The 16519-nt window shown below is 41.9% G+C and overlaps 1 protein-coding gene across 1 annotated transcript in view; it reads left to right on the top strand.

Moving 5' to 3' along the window:
* Nucleotides 1-1679, top strand: part of LOC126235994 (esterase E4-like) — a 55735-nt gene extending 54056 nt beyond the window's left edge. Inside the window, exon 10 of the mRNA XM_049944991.1 lies at nt 1290-1679. Coding sequence (XP_049800948.1) covers nt 1290-1485 — 196 coding nt within the window. The 3' untranslated portion in view covers nt 1486-1679. The remainder of the gene's footprint in view (nt 1-1289) is intronic.
* The last annotated feature ends 14840 nt before the right edge of the window (nt 1680-16519 follow it).

The following is a 16519-nucleotide window of genomic DNA, read 5'->3' as shown; positions in this document are numbered from 1 at the left end:
CCACAATTGTTGGAGTAAAATACGACATCCATCCCAAGAAGGTTCTTTGATAACTCTTTAAGATATTGTAAGACACAAGTTGCTATTTCTACCACGCCTTGCTTTCCAATGCCCTGGTGTGTGAGTATGTGTGTGTGTGTGTGGGGGGGGGGGGGGGGGATGTGGCCATTCAAGGAGAAAAGAAAGATTGTGATTTAATGTCCTGCCATGATTAGAACAGTAGACGTAGTTCACAAAGTTGAATTTGACAGGGATACGGAAATAATTAACAATAGCATTTTCAAAGAAGGAGTCCAGTACTGAAGTTAAGAGATTAAAGAAGAAGACAAAAAACCTATATTGGGATGGCCAGTTTCTGATTCAGTCCCCACTTCTCTTGAAAGTGTGTCCAGCACTTTGAACTCTGTGCCACCTTCCTCTATACAATGAAGCTCAATTTAAGTTCAGTATTCTGCAGAAGACTTTTTTGTTATAAAGGTGGGGTCTTGGCACAGAGTTACTTTCTCATGTAAATAAATGCACAAGTAGAGTGAAATTAACTACTCAAGCATGCTCACTAAAGGTGTAAGTGGGATAATAGGAGATCATAACAAGCCTTGCTAATTGCAGCTAGCATGTATATTTATATTTCTTAGTCCATTGTGGACATGGCTCATGTAGTGTCAACAGTTACCACCTTTGCACATATTAATATGCCTCTTGCTTTCCCTCAAAGATATGGTACCTTTTCCCAGTTGTGCTTTGATTCATGCTCCCAGGCAATGTGCTTGCAACTTAAACCCCTTAATGTATGACTTTTGATGTGTTGTCATCAGGTGATGAATGTTAGTTGTCATTTTGTAAGTCCAGTTTTTGTGATTTGCTTTAGCTGATGTAGTTACATACCGCAATTTCCACCCATAGATCTGAATAGTTTGACATTGTTAGACTGAAGTTTGTAATAAAAATCAAATAATACCTTACCTGTGGCAGACTGTCTACACAGTAAAAATTACATTAATGGACAAAGTTGGCTAGTTAAATATTTCATACATCATACAAATTAACCTTACCATAACAGTCTGAATCAACAAAGAAATAATAATTCTCCAAATTCAGTTTTGTAAACAGGTCTAATCTAACAGCAATAATTGGTGTCTATGTTTTAAATGTTAGATGTCCTGTGAACTCTAAACAGACATGACACAGAAACTTGTTACCGGTAAATGTTTTCTCTTCTATTTCCTGAAAATGCAGTAAGAGAACACAGCACAAAAACCACAACACAAAGAAAATTTGATATGTTGCAGCAATCCTACATCAGAGAAGACAGATCTGGTCAATGTCACCTGGGAGACCCTGACACCTTCAACACCACGCCACTTACAGATAGGCTCCCAACTGACTATGAAGCAAGGATTGTTCTATGAGGACCGCATACGGCTATGGGAAAGGCTCTCCCCTCTGCCTAATGTTTCAAGAAGCTCCAGGAAGAAGACAGGCTAAATGAGCAGAGAACAAGACTGGCATTACTCTCTCAACTAAGAAAGCATTTTCCAAGCACCGCAGTGGTGTTCAACTATATTAGAAGTGTACTAGAAGAGAATTTGATGTGTGATGTATTTACATAACTTGTGCTTATATTTATGTATTCCCACTGTGACAATGAAGTCCAGAAATAAAACTGATAAAGTATTTGACATTTAAAGTTATTACTTAGAGAACTAAAAAATATTATGATTGTTACTCAGCGAATAAATGAAAGACTTTCTGTGGCCTCTTAGAATATATTTTTAGTTAGAATATGTTACTTGTTTTGACCCAAATGACCTTCCCCATCAAAACCAGCCTGGATTGCAAAACAATATAGTGCAAAAATAAAACTAATTTCCCTCACAGACACTACACAAGTAATAATAAATTTATTCACTTTCCAAATATTGACAGTTTTCATGCAGTGATTACACCAAATAAGAAGGTAATTTACATATGATGGTTTGCAAAGAAATTACAGATATTAAACCTCCTGCCAGATTTTAAACTGCAAAGGTGAGGAGTAAGTCTCAGCTGATAGCTCAATTGGTAGCATTGCCCATAAAAGACAAGGCTCCAGGTGTCAGTCCTGGTACGGCACATAGTGTTAACCTGTGGGGAAGTTTCAAATAGCTTGCACACTGCTGTAGAACGAGACTTATTTTTGAAATTATAGATTTGTTGACAGAGAAAAAGGAATATATGTATTGGAAAGACATTAACTAACAATCACAGAGGTATCTGCAGATATGTAATAGGAGCGTGATGCTGGAAGTCTTAAATCTCCATTGCTGTCTGTTGTACAAAAACCAAATGTGCTATGATAATGCTTGCATGATGGGAACTTGCTATTATTACAGTGTTCATAATCTTTTTAGAAGGCATTTCACTACGTGGACATGCTAAAAGTGGACTTGGTTTCCCTCTTACTTGTAGATTGGGAAATATTAATGCTGGATGTATGGGAGAATTTAGCTTACATCCAACTAAAACTCTAAAACATCTTTAAGAGTTTGAGTAACGGTTCAGGTCAAAGCTTTCAGCAGACCTCTCCAGAAAATTCAACTATAGTATAGTCCTGATTATTGGGAGTATACTGTAATTTTCTTTGAATGATGATGAACTATCTTTGATTTATTGGATAGACCACATTACAGTTACTGATAAAAAGAAGGTACACTCCAAAAAAGTTATTGCACTGCACTGTTGCATCTGAAGTACATTATGTTCCAAAATATTTTCATAAACCATTGCATTAATATTGTTTATTTTCAGCCATGAAATAGTGGCTGACTTACTGCATTCAACCATGCAACCTAGCTCTTCTGGTTGGGAAATGCTCATCAAGAGAACAATCTCCCATTTTGAGGCACATTAACAACTTCCCTCTGACTAAAATACAGCCAGCAAAGACATGATGATGGATATGTTTTAGTGGAAAAGATTGTTAATTTAGTTTTTTTGCAGTGTGCTATTCTTTAAAACAGTGGTTGTCAAACCGTGCAAGCAGCCCAAATCAATTACTCATGTGGCCCCCAGTTCTCAGCCATATATTATAATAATATGCAGCTAACAGCCAAATACAAACATATCAACTAATCCCCCACTATAGTTGTGAGGATGGGTCATGAGTCATGCTTGGGTAACTCAGTTGGTAGAGCACTTGCTCATGAAAGGTAAAAGTCCCAAGTTCAAGTCTCGATCTGGCACACAGTTTTAATCTTCCAGGAAGTTTTACATCAACTAATGTTAAGAGCTTTGCTGATAAGTAACAAATTTACAGAGACAATGTAAGCTTTTTGGCAGACAAGTTTGATGACTGATGGCTTAAAATGTTGCCAGTAGAACTTCGTTTAGTCTACAGTTGGTCTGTTGTGTCTAGACCATACAGCCTAGACACAATGCTGTAGCCGATAGGGCACGCAAGGCTAACGCAGACGGGCGTGAAGTCTGGAACATGAGAACTTATAAATGAATAAGAAGAAAAGTACGTAGATGCTTGTTACTTAACTTTTAATTAGTCCTTGGAATACATCTCTCTTGAATATTAGTAAGCTATAGGCACTGATACAAATGGCCGCTTGCTAGGTGGTCGCCATTTAACTTAGCAGAGAGCTATTCTACTGTCTATCTCTCGGCAAATGAGAGCAAGGCTTAGCACGTCCAATCGCTAGCTATGTTGTCCGTACAACTGGGGCTGAGGTCTCCTCGGTCTCTCGAGACCTGCCTTGTGGTGGCGCTAGGTTTGCGATCCCACAGTGGCGACACGCGGGTCCGACATGTACTACAGGACCGCGGCCGATTTAAGTTACCACCTAGCAAGTGTGGTGTCTAGCGGTGACACCACATTCCTCCCCCGCAAATCGGCGAACGGTCGTGAGATAAGGCTTCCGCCCGCCGTGGGGAGGACCGCATGTCGACGTATGCGATGAGGTGGGGAGCCTAACAACAGGCGAGGCTGTGCCACCCGCACCCGGCCATTCGGTCCGAGGGGAGCTAGGAAACGCCTGAAAACCTAGTCCAGGGTGCACGTCAACATGCGGTGTATGCACACGTAATGAGACAGGAGGGGCCGAAGGGTCGACCTCCATTGCGTCGGGGAATCCGACGCGCGATGACGACATCTGGTCCGGAGCGGGCAAGAGGTCCATGGCGGAGGAGGCTGGTCACGGGAAGCGAGCGGCGGCGCGTGACCCTGGGAGGCGCCGGGCGGTTGCAGCGAAGCGTCCACTGCGGGCGGCGCCGGCGGCGGCTGCGGCGGCGGCGCGACGCTATGAGGCAAAAGGGAAGGCAGCGTCGGTAACACCTGGGGATGAGACGAGCCAGTAGATGGGTCCCCAAGGCGCTGACCGGACGGCTCCGTCGCTGAAAGCAGACGGGGAGCGGCAGAACCCAGGCGACGACAGAGGCGCAGCTGATTGAGATGCCGACGCACCTCACCAGAGGCCCCCAAAACCAAATACATCGCGCGGCCGAGGCAGCGAAGAATGCGCCCTGCGAGCCAACGCCGTGAACCGCGATAGGTGCGATAATAGACAACGTCGCCAGGAGCAAAAGCAGGAGTCTGCCGCTGCACAGGAACCTGATGTGGCGGACGCAGCAAAGACATCAAGGTGCAATGAGAACGACCATGGAGCAATTCAGCCGGCGAGCGACCATCGCGGGGCTGAGAGCGATACGAAGACAAAAAGAGCAACAAAGCGTCCTCCCGAGAATGCGACTCTTTCAATTTCAACATCTGTGACTTGAAAGTCCGGACCAATCGTTCAGCGGCACCGTTTGACTGAGGCGAAAACGGTGCGGATGTCAGATGTTGAATACCATTGGCCTCGCAGAAGGACTGAAATTCTGCGGACATGAATTGTGGGCCATTGTCGGAAACAATAGTCTGCGGAAGACCTTCAATGCAAAAGGTAGCAGACAAGGCTTGGATTGTGGCAGAAGACGTCGTGGAAGACATCCGGACAACAAAAGGAAAATTACTGAAAGCATCGACCACAACCAACCATCGAGCATTCCAGAATGGACCAGCAAAATCGATGTGCAAGCGTTGCCAAGGGGAAGTGGCTTTCGGCCATGCAAAGAATTTCCGCGGCGGTGCGGATTGTTGTTCGGCACACGCCATGCAAGAAGAGCACATATTCGTAATTGCCGCATCGATTCCGAACCAAGTACAGTGCTGACGAGCAAGTTGTTTCGTACGCACTATACCCCAATGTCCTTGGTGAAGAAGCTTTAAGACAGAGGACTGTAACGAACGTGGGACCACGACTCTGGACTGATCATTATCGGAACGCAACAACAAAACACCACGTCGGACAAAAAGTCTCTCCTTGTGAGCAAAAAAACGACGAACCAAAGGATCCTCGATCCGTGACTTGGACAAGGGCCATTGCGTAGCAACAAAACGCAAAACAGTAGCAAGGACAGGGTCAGCAGCTGTGGCTGTAGCTACACGACGAAAATCAATTGGAAACGATTCGACCACGTCATCGGTTTCCGAATCAATGAACATGCAAGCAAGTTCGGAAGAATCGAATGCTTTATCCTCAGCAACAGGCAAACGGGACAACGCATCAGCGTTTCCGTGCTGAGCAGTGGACCGATACAAGATATCATAGCGGTACTGCGAGAGAAAAAGTGACCAGCGAATGAATTTCTGCGCTGTACATGGAGGTACAGGCTTGGTCGGATGAAAAAGCGATGTCAAAGGTTTGTGGTCCGTGATGATGGTAAAGTGACGACCATACAAGAAATCATTAAACTTTGTAACACCAAACACGAGAGCTAAAGCTTCTTTCTCTATCTGGGAATAATTTCTTTGCGCAGATGAGAGCAATTTGGACGCAAAGGCAATAGGGCGATCATGCGAGCCATCCTTGTGCGCAAGCACAGCACCGATCCCGAAATCCGATGCATCTACCATCAACAAAAGGGGTTTCTGGGGATCGAATGGCGTAAGGCACGTATTTGAAAGTAACGCCGATTTCAACTGGCGAAAGGCGCGGTCGCATTCCGTCGTCCAGACGAACGGAACACCTTTACGGCGTAAGCGATGAAGCGGAGCTGAAATGGAAGAAGCGCGCGGCACAAACTTTGCATAATAATTAATTTTACCCAACACACTCTGTAGCTGTTTCAAGGTCCGCGGTGCAGGTAAATCCTGTATGGCACGGAGGTGCTCTGGACTCGGATGTATACCTTGGGCATTTATGACATGCCCCAGGTAGGGTAAGTCACGAGCAAAAAACACACATTGGTCCTTCCTCAAGCGAAGACCATTCTGACGCAAGACCTGAAATAATGTTCGGAGATTTTGCAAATGTTTGGCTTCTGTCTTTCCTGAGATCACAATATCGTCCAGATAGTTCGCAGCAGTAGGGACCGACGCACAAACAGTTTGTAAATATTGCTGAAACAAAGCAGGGGCGGATGTACACCCGAATGGCAGTCTTTTGAAGCGATACAAGCCAAGATGCGTGTTTACCACCAAGACGCGCTGGGATTCTGCGTCCACAGGTATTTGCAAGTACGCATCTGCTAGGTCCAATTTTGAAAAATATTTTCCCGGGCACAGTTTGTCAAAAAGATCTTCCGGGCGGGGCAAAGGAAAAGTGGCAGTCACAAGTTGTGGATTCACTGTTGCCTTGAAGTCCACACAAAGTCTCAGTTTACCGGAAGGTTTTGGCAAAATTACTAAGGGTGAGGCCCAGAGAGAAGCCTGCACACGTTCAATTACACCTTGAGATTCTAAATCGGCTAATGTTCTGGCGACCTCATCACGCAATGCGTGGGGAACATTGCGCGCTCTGAAAAATTTCGTTTGCGCGTTGTCTTGCAGTTCCAAATGCGCTTCATAGTTCTTAGCGCAACCAAGGCCCGGTGCAAAAATGTCTGCAAATTCTTCACAAAGACTAGAAACACTGGCGGAAGGCACAGTCTGATTCACTAATAGGAACTGATTTACTATAGACAAATTAAACAATTGAAACAAATCTAAACCAAACAAGTTCACTGCAGTAGAAGAACGAAGAACGTAAAATGAAACAAGTTTCGTTTGTCCCTTGTATGTTGCAAGAAGGCTGCACTGTCCTAACACAGGGATATGCTGTCCTGAGTAACTATGTAACTTAACATTTGCGGCACGCAATGGTGGTTTGCCCAGTTGTTTGTACGCGTCGTGATTGAGCAATGAAACTGCAGCTCCGGTATCGAGCTGGAATGGTATCACTTTGCCTTCAAAGTCTAAGTCCACAAAAAGTTTATTGTCCTGCTGACGACAAGAGCGACTGTCACGTGCAATTTGAACTGATACAGGTACAGAAGCACTTGTGACTGTACGGGATTTCCGGCGACGTCGACGCAAACGTTTGGTGGGACGAACATAGTCACTGTTAGCTAAAGTGTCACTGGACGGGTTGGAATGAACTACACGAATGTCCATGGGCGAAGGTCCACGAGCCTGATTGTCCTGGGTTCGATTCCGGCGCGAAGCAAAGGGCCTGGAATTATTGTGATTGTCTGATCTAAGCCTTTTCTGGCAAACACTTTGAACATGACCTTTCTTTTGACAGTAAAAGCAAATAGCTTGGCGTGACGGGCAATGTTCACGCGAATGTCTAGTGGCACACCGCGGGCATGATTTCACTGCAGTTGCTTGCTTACACGGCGCACGTGTTTGCAAGGTAGGCTGCCGCTGCGGTAACGGGCGCGAGGGCTGCTTAGCGTCCCGTGCAGCGGGCCTGGCGGGCCGGTGAATGTGACACACTGCTGGCGAAGTTTCAAATGAGTCCTGAGCAAAGTCAAGTGTGTCTTGCCTATCCAATATGTCTATCACTTGTTGAAGGGAGGGATTTACTAGTTTCAAAATCTGTTCCCGTATGCGAACATCAGAAACGTTCTGTGCAATTGCATCACGCACCATAGTATCTGAATAAGGGAGGCCACATTCACATTCAAACGCACACTCCCTAGTAAGTCCTTGCAATGTCGCAACCCACTCCCTATAAGTCTGACCGGCCGTACGTTTTGTACGAAAGAACGTATACCTTTTCGCAACTACATTAACTGTTTCCTTGAAATAGGCATCTAAAGCAGACAAAATGTCTTCGTAGGTCAGAGTTGCTACGTCCCGTCGGGGAAACAATTTCACTATCACACGGTAGGTAGACACACCGACACAAGAAAGCAAAAACGGCTGCCGCTCTGTACCTTGAATTCTGTAGGCTGCTAGGTGAAAGTTGAACTGGCGAGACCATTCGTGCCAGGTCTCGGACGTAGAATCAAATTGACGGAAGGGCGGCGCAACGGCGTTGTGTGGCTGCGGTAGCGATGAAGCGGCGGCTGCCGCATCGTTTTGCAGCGCACGTTGACCCTGGACGAGCTGTCCAAGAGCTTCCAATAACGCCTGCGTCTGCTGATTCTGCAAGCGAAAAAATTCGGACAGTACATCCGGAGATTGTGGCGAAGCCATGACACAAACGAATTAATACAAACTCTTTTTCTCGTCGCCAATAATGTTGTGTCTAGACCATACAGCCTAGACACAATGCTGTAGCCGATAGGGCACGCAAGGCTAACGCAGACGGGCGTGAAGTCTGGAACATGAGAACTTATAAATGAATAAGAAGAAAAGTACGTAGATGCTTGTTACTTAACTTTTAATTAGTCCTTGGAATACATCTCTCTTGAATATTAGTAAGCTATAGGCACTGATACAAATGGCGCCTTGCTAGGTGGTCGCCATTTAACTTAGCAGAGAGCTATTCTACTGTCTATCTCTCGGCAAATGAGAGCAAGGCTTAGCACGTCCAATCGCTAGCTATGTTGTCCGTACAACTGGGGCTGAGGTCTCCTCAGTCTCTCGAGACCTGCCTTGTGGTGGCGCTAGGTTCGCGATCCCACAGTGGCGACACGCGGGTCCGACATGTACTACAGGACCGCGGCCGATTTAAGTTACCACCTAGCAAGTGTGGTGTCTAGCGGTGACAACACATGGTCAACACATGATTTTGGATGTATTTTCGTGAGGGGATAATGTAGTTTCATTTCACTGAATCTGGAGGTGGGAGCTTGTTCTTTAAAAATGTGTAGTTGAATAAGAAGGATAATATCACATGGTTGGATGTAGTAATTTAAGGTATTACCACTGCCTTCATTTTAATATGGACTACAGCTAAAGATTTGACTCCAAAGTAAGAGAAACAGTCACAGAGTACCATACCACATTCACATAAATACCATCCACCAGGCACATGTTTGCCCCATGAAAATGGAAAGTTACAATGAATGTGCTATCATGTTTTAAACTGTACATTATGATAAGTAATTTTGACTTAAAATTTATATTGGGTCCACCAGTGTGAAACATCATTCAATTTTCTTGTTTAGAACTTGTGAATGCACACACAGGTTGTGGGAGTTTTACACCAAACTCCATAGCACCTAGCATGACAAATGGTTCAGACATGAAGTATGGTACTTAGCTTTTGTTTTGTTGGTTTCCTATAAATTGAAAATGCACTATGCATTTCCCAAGCTCCTCTGAAATATCATGCAGAGTGGGTTTAATATCCTCAGTTGTCCCTTATATAAAACACTGATCATAAAATTTGTTGTATATCTGCAGTTATACATTAGTAGACTAATCCCTACTCATTGTAATACACTGCACAATCTCCAGCAGTGTTGCACAATACTTGTGCATACAAAACATATGACAATTGCATCGCCGGCCAGAGTGGCTGAGCGGTTCTAGGCGCTACAGTCTGGAACTGCGCGACCGCTACGATCTCAGGTTCGAATCCTGCCTCGGGCATGGATGTGTGTGATGTCCTTAGGTTAGTTAGGTTTAGGTAGTTCTAAGTTCTATGGGTCTGATGACCTCAGAAGTTAAGTCCCATAGTGCTCAGAGCCATTTGAACCATTTGAACAATTTTATCTGTACATTAACGCATCCAACCTGCAAGTGTCTTTTGCCTCAAAAATTTCTAAGGTGAGAGGCATGACTCCCAGTATCAATTGGTCAAGAACTTTTTCTCAAATTCATCAAATATCAGATTTTGACAGTTGAGCTGGTTGGCCCAATGTAATACTTCTCCCTCAATTTTCACAAATTTAATTTTTAAGTCATTACTCAATCCTAAAATTATATTATCTTTGCAGTGTTGCATGAAAGCCACAAGGTCGGAATGTCTCTCCTGGGGCAAACTTTTCATGGGGATATTTGAACATTTATCAGACCAATGGTAAAAGAATGTTTTTGAACAAGCCCCTTCATGTAACAACTGTACTCATTTTGAACATTAACAATATTCTCATGTAAAGTTGATAAATTCGTCTTACAACATTCATATTTTACAGCTACAACTTACATCTTTCTTTAGCTCTTCAGTTCTATCACTGAGTGTGCTTATTAGTAGTTTCAGTTTAATTCTTACATATATTAGGCTCTACATTGGTAATTTCCTCTCTGAACATTTTCTCTACTTCAGTCAATTTGAGTTATGAGGTATTTCCGTGCTGGGTGACAGGGAACAACCCAACAATGAGGTCAAGAGAGTTGATAGCGAATACACCTGCCACATGAACCATGGACATTCCTTTGATGGGATGGCTTGCATTCCTCAATGATACCAATAGCCATACTTACATGTGCAACCACAGCAGAGGGGACCCTGTTGAGGCACCAGACAAATGTATGGTTCCTGAAGAGGGTCAGCAGACTTTTCAGTAGTTGTAGGGACAACAGTCTGGATAACTGACTGATCTGACCTTGTAAGTTCAACCAAAACAGCCTTGGTGAACGGCAGAAAGCAAGGGGAAACAACTGCCTTAATTTTTTCCTGAGGGCATGTAGCTTTACTTTATGTTTAAATGATGATAGCATCATCTTGAGTAAAACATTCCAGAGGTAAAATAATCCCCCGTTTGGATCTCGAGTGGTAACTACTCTGGAGGATGTTGTCATCAGGAGAAATAAAATTGGCATTCTACAGGCTGAAGCATATAATGCTAGATCCCTTAATCAGGCAGGTAGGTTGAAAAATTTAAAAAGGGAAATGGATAGGTTGAAGTTAGATATAGTGAGAATTAGTGACGTTCAGTGGCAGGAGGAACATGGTCAGGTGAATACAGGGTTACAAATACGAAATCAAATAGAGGTAATGCAGGATTTGGTTTAATAATGAATAAGAAAATAGGAATGTGGGAAAGCTACTATGAACAGAATAATGAATGCATTGTTGTAGCCAAGACAGACACGAAGCCCACAACCACCACAGTACTACAAGTTTATCAGGTGCAGAAGTATGAAACCAGAATTTGGTTGCAATAATTACACATCTGTTGTTTGAAACTGATAAACAATATTTTATTCAAAATAATCTCCATTGCTATTTATACATTTCTCCCAACTCTCTGGCAGGATATGAATGCCATGCCAAAAACAATAGTTCTTCTATTAAAGCGAACCAGTCAGCGAGCCATTTTCATACATTTTCATATGAATTAAAGAGTTGTTCAGCAAGAGCATGTCCCAGTGATGCAAACAGATGATAATAAAATGGAGCTGAGTCTGGAAAATAAGCTGCATGCTCCAGTATATCCCAACCGAATGCCTCAATTGTTTCCCTGACCCATTTTGCTGGATGTGATGGGGCGTTATCATGGAGCGATATGACATCATGTTGCCTTTTTCCATATTCTGTTTTTTTTTTTCACATAACGCTCAATTTAAATTGATCATTTACTGTTGGTAGTGATCAGTGTTAATGGTTTCACCAGGTTTTAGCAGCTCATAATAGATGACACCCTTGTGATCACACCAAACACAGAGCATTATCTTCTTTCCAAAGCGATTTGGTCTTGTAGTGGATGTCAATGGTTTGTCTGGATTCACCCATGATTTATGCTGCTTAGGATTCTAAAAATATATACAGTTTTCATCACCTGTCACTATTCAATGGAGAAAATATGGCAAACAGCATTTCACAAGTGATATTTCAATTTGCTTGCAGTCTTTCATTCAGTTCATGCAGAACCCATTTTCCTACTTTCTGCAATTTTCACATAGCTTTCAACCAAAGAGAAACGGCTTTCTGTGTCACATTCAATTGTTCCACAAGTTCCCGTTGAGTTTGAGTATCATCTTCATCCAATAAGACCTGCAACTCATGGTCTTCAAACTTTTTTGGTGGTTTCCCATGCTTGTTGTTTCTCACATCACAATCACCACTTTTGAATTGTTTCAACCACTCAAAACACTGTGTTTTCTCAAGAGCATGTTTGGCAAAAGCTTTGACAAGCATTTGATGCAATTCTGCAGCAGTTTTCTTCAAATAATAACAAAAACCCATGCTGTCCTCAAATAATAATTTGTAGGTACAAAACTTGACATGTTTATGGGTTTGAAACAGATACTGATGTATGGTACTGGGGTTACTGTGTGTTGACATTCATCGTCAGCTGTTACAGGAAGCAAGTGGCACAGCAGACATGGTCTCATGGGTCCTACACTGACGGCTAGCATCATCTATAAGGAAATTCCGGTTTCATACTTCTACACCTGGCATTTGCCAACTAGCTAAACAGATCATGAAGAGATTGAAAAAAATTATGATGAGATAACAGAAATTATTCAAATAGTTAAGGGAGATGAAAACGTTGTAATGATGGGGGACAGGAATTCGATACTAGGAAAAGGAAGAGAAGGAAAAATAGTAAGTGGTCATGGACTGGGAGAAAGGAATGAAAGAGAAAGCCACCTGTTAGGGGATTATGGGATGGGGGACTGGAATTTGATAGAAGGAAAAGGAAAGGAAGGAAAAACATTAGTTGAATATGGACTGGGGGAAAGGAATAAAAGAGGAAGCTGCCTGGTGGAATTTTGTACAGAACGTAATTTAATCATCACTAACACTTAGTTTAAGAATCATGGAAGAAGATTGTATACATGGAGGCACTGGAAGATTTCAGATTGGTTATGTAATGACAAAATGGAGATTTTGGAAATAGATTTTAAATTGTAAGACATTTCTAGTGACAGACGTGGACTCTGACCATAATGTATTGGGTATGAACGGAAGATTAAAACTGAAGAAATTTGCAAAAAGGTGGGAAATTAAGGAGATGGGATGTGGAAGAGCTGAAAGAACCAGTTGCTGAGAGTTTCTGAGGGAGTATTAGGCAATGATTGACAAGAACATAGGAAAGGAATACAGGAGATAGCTCTGAGAAATGAAACAGTGAAGGCAGCAGATGATCAAATAGGTAAAAACACAAGGCCTAGTATAAACTCTTGGATAACATAGGAGGTATTGAACTTAATTTATGAAAGGAGAAATATAAAAATGCATCTATAAAATGAGACTGGCAGGAAATGTGAAATGGCCAAGTAAGAATAGCTAGATGACAAACGTAAGGACTTAGAAGCACATATCACGAGGGGAAAGTTAGATACCACCTACAGGAAAATTTAAGAGGCCTTTGGAGAAAAGAGAAGCAGCTGTGAAAATATCAAGAGCTCAGATGGAAAACCAGTCCTAAGCAAAGAAGGGAAAGCTGAAAAGTGGAAGGCATAGATAGAGGTTCCACACAAGGAGATGTACTTTAGGGTTACAGAAATGTAAGAGGATGTAGACAAAGATGAGATGGGAGATATGATATTGTGAGAAGAATTTGACAGAGCACTGAAAGACCGAAGTCAAAACAAGGCCCCAGGAGTAGACAACATTCCATCAGAACTACTCATGGTCTTGGGAGGGCCAGCCATGACAGAGTTCTTTCATATGGTGTGCTGGATGTATGTGACAGGCAAAATACCCTCAGACTTCAAGAAGAATGTAGTAATTTGAATTTTTAAAAAATCAGGTATTGAAAGGTGTAAATAGTAAGTCATGGTTGCAAAATACTAACACAAATTCTTTACAGAAGAGTGGAAATACTGGTAGCAGTCAATTTCAGGGAAGAGCAGTTTGGATTATGAGGAAATGTTAAGGACACATGAGGCAAAACTGATACTATGACTTGTCTTAGATGACAAATCTATGTTTATAGCATTTGTAAACATAGAGGAAACTTATGACAATGTTGATTGGAATACTCTCTCTGACATTCTGAAGGTAATAGGAGTAAAATACCAGGAGCAAAACGCTATTTACAACTTTTACAGTAATCAGACTTCATTTATAAAAGTCAAGGGGCACGCAAGGGAAGCAGCAGTTGAGAAGGGAGTGAGACAGGGTTGCAGCCTATCCCTGATATTATTCAATATGCACTTTGAGCAAGCAGTAAAGGAAAAAAATGGAGTAGGTCTATGCATTGAAGTCAAAGGAGAAGAAACAAAAATATCAAGGTTTGCTGATGACATTGTAATTCTCTCAGAGACAACAAAGAACTTGGAAGACCAGTTGAACAGAATGGACAATGTGTTGAAAGAAGATATAAGATGAACAGCATTAATAGCCAAACAAGGGTAATGGAATGTAGTCAAATTAAGTCAAGTTATGCTGAGGGAACTAGATTAGGAAACAAGAAACGTAAACTGATAGTTGAGTTTTGCTATTTGCACAGCAAAATAACTGATGATGGCTGAAGTAGGGAGGATATAAATGCAGACTGACAATGACAAGAGAAGTGTTTTTCAGGAAGATAAATTGGTTAACACTGAATATAGATTTAAGTATTAGGAAATCTTTCTAAAAGTATTTGCATGGGGTGTAGGCATATATGAGAGTGATACATGGATGGTAAACAGTTTAAATAAGAAGAGAACATAAGCTTTTAAAATGTGGTGCTACAGAAGAATGCTGAAGATTAGATGAGTAAATGATATAACTCATGAAGAGGTGCCCTTAGAATTGGAGAAAAAAGATATTTGTGGCACAACCTGACTAGAAGAAGGGATTTGTTGTCAGGACACATTCTGAGATATCAAGGGATCACTAGTTTAATATTAAAGGGAAATGTTGGGAGTAAAAATCATAGAGAGAGACCAAGCAGATGCAGAAGAATGCAAGTTGCTGCAGCTACTTGGAGATGAAGAGGCTTGCACAGGATAAAATGGCATGGAGAGCTGCAGCAAACCAGTCTTTTGACTGAAGACCACAACAGCAACAATACTTTATTCACAAAGCATGAGACATCAACATGAACTGAAGGTGGTAGATTGCCCAAATACAATACACAATATAAAAAATCTTGATGAATGTTTCTCTATGTTTTTATATATCATTAAAAATGCAGTAGGTAGTCACTGTCCACTTATCACAAAAAGATGCACCCCAACAACAGAAAAAAACCTCAGCACTCTAACAGTGATACACTCCAGAGCTCAAGCAAATGAGGACACTCCTACTTGGCCGCGACCAGTTTGGAAAATTTGAATTCTATTTACGAAATAAGTGAGGAAGCATGGAATAAACCGTGTTCCTGTAACAAAACAGCAAGAAAAGGCATGTGTTGTGTAAAGTGTAACAGGAAATTCCATTACTCATGTGTAAATTCAACGAATAGAGTGAAAAGCTGGAAATGCAGTGATTGTTTTCGTACTGACGATGACGATATGGACGAAATCAAACCAGACCCGTTAAAAACGTGTATGTGCGAAAAGTTACAGAATGAACTCAGAATAGTAAGAAAGGAACTTAAGTATTCAAAAACAATTATATGTTTGCTAACAAACGAACTACAGAAGCGAGAATCAGGCAAGATAGAACTGTGCAAAAACTACAGATTTGATGCACCCAACATAAATCACGATTCACAACACAGTGTGCATACCACAACACAGAACGCAGTTCAAAAAGGAAATCAATCTATTGGTGCAGCAATGAAAATGCAAACCTTTTCTCCTGAGAATCAGTCAGTGAATAGGAGACCCAAAATATTCATTGCCTCAGATAGCCATGGCAGAGACAGTGCAAGAAACATTTTAAACTTAGCTTCAAATAAATATGATGTTGAAGGGAAGGTGATACCAGGTGCCCCCACTAGTGTAATACTAAAAAAATGCAATGACCCCCATAAGTTGACAAGTGAAGATTTTGCAGTTATCTGGGCAGGGGCTAACGATGTGGCAAAGAATGAAACCAAGTTGGCAATTCGTTCACTACATAAAGCCTTGTCAGCATTACAAAATACAAATACAAAAGTGACTGTAGTTGGTGTACCACATAGACATGACCTGCCTGAATGGTCTTGTGTAAACCAAGAAATTCAATCTGCAAACAGAAAACTGAAAAAAACAATGAAAGGCTTCCATAACACTTGTTTTATTGATACTCCTAGTAACAAGAAGCTTTATACAGCACATGGACAACACCTTAATGCAACTGGTAAAGAACTAATTGCCACAAGGATTTATGAATCAGTGGAAACAAACAGGAAAGTGTACAAAACAGCAATAGAACTTAAATGGAAGGATACTGAAGTCTCAGATAAAGAATCAGTGAGAATTGTTATTGACACGACTCCAGCACAAATAACAACAGAATCCTTAAAAGTGAAC

This window comes from Schistocerca nitens, chromosome 2, assembly GCF_023898315.1.
Source record: "Schistocerca nitens isolate TAMUIC-IGC-003100 chromosome 2, iqSchNite1.1, whole genome shotgun sequence".
Lineage (NCBI taxonomy): Eukaryota > Metazoa > Arthropoda > Insecta > Orthoptera > Acrididae > Schistocerca > Schistocerca nitens.
This window is presented reverse-complemented; position numbering and strand designations above follow the sequence as displayed.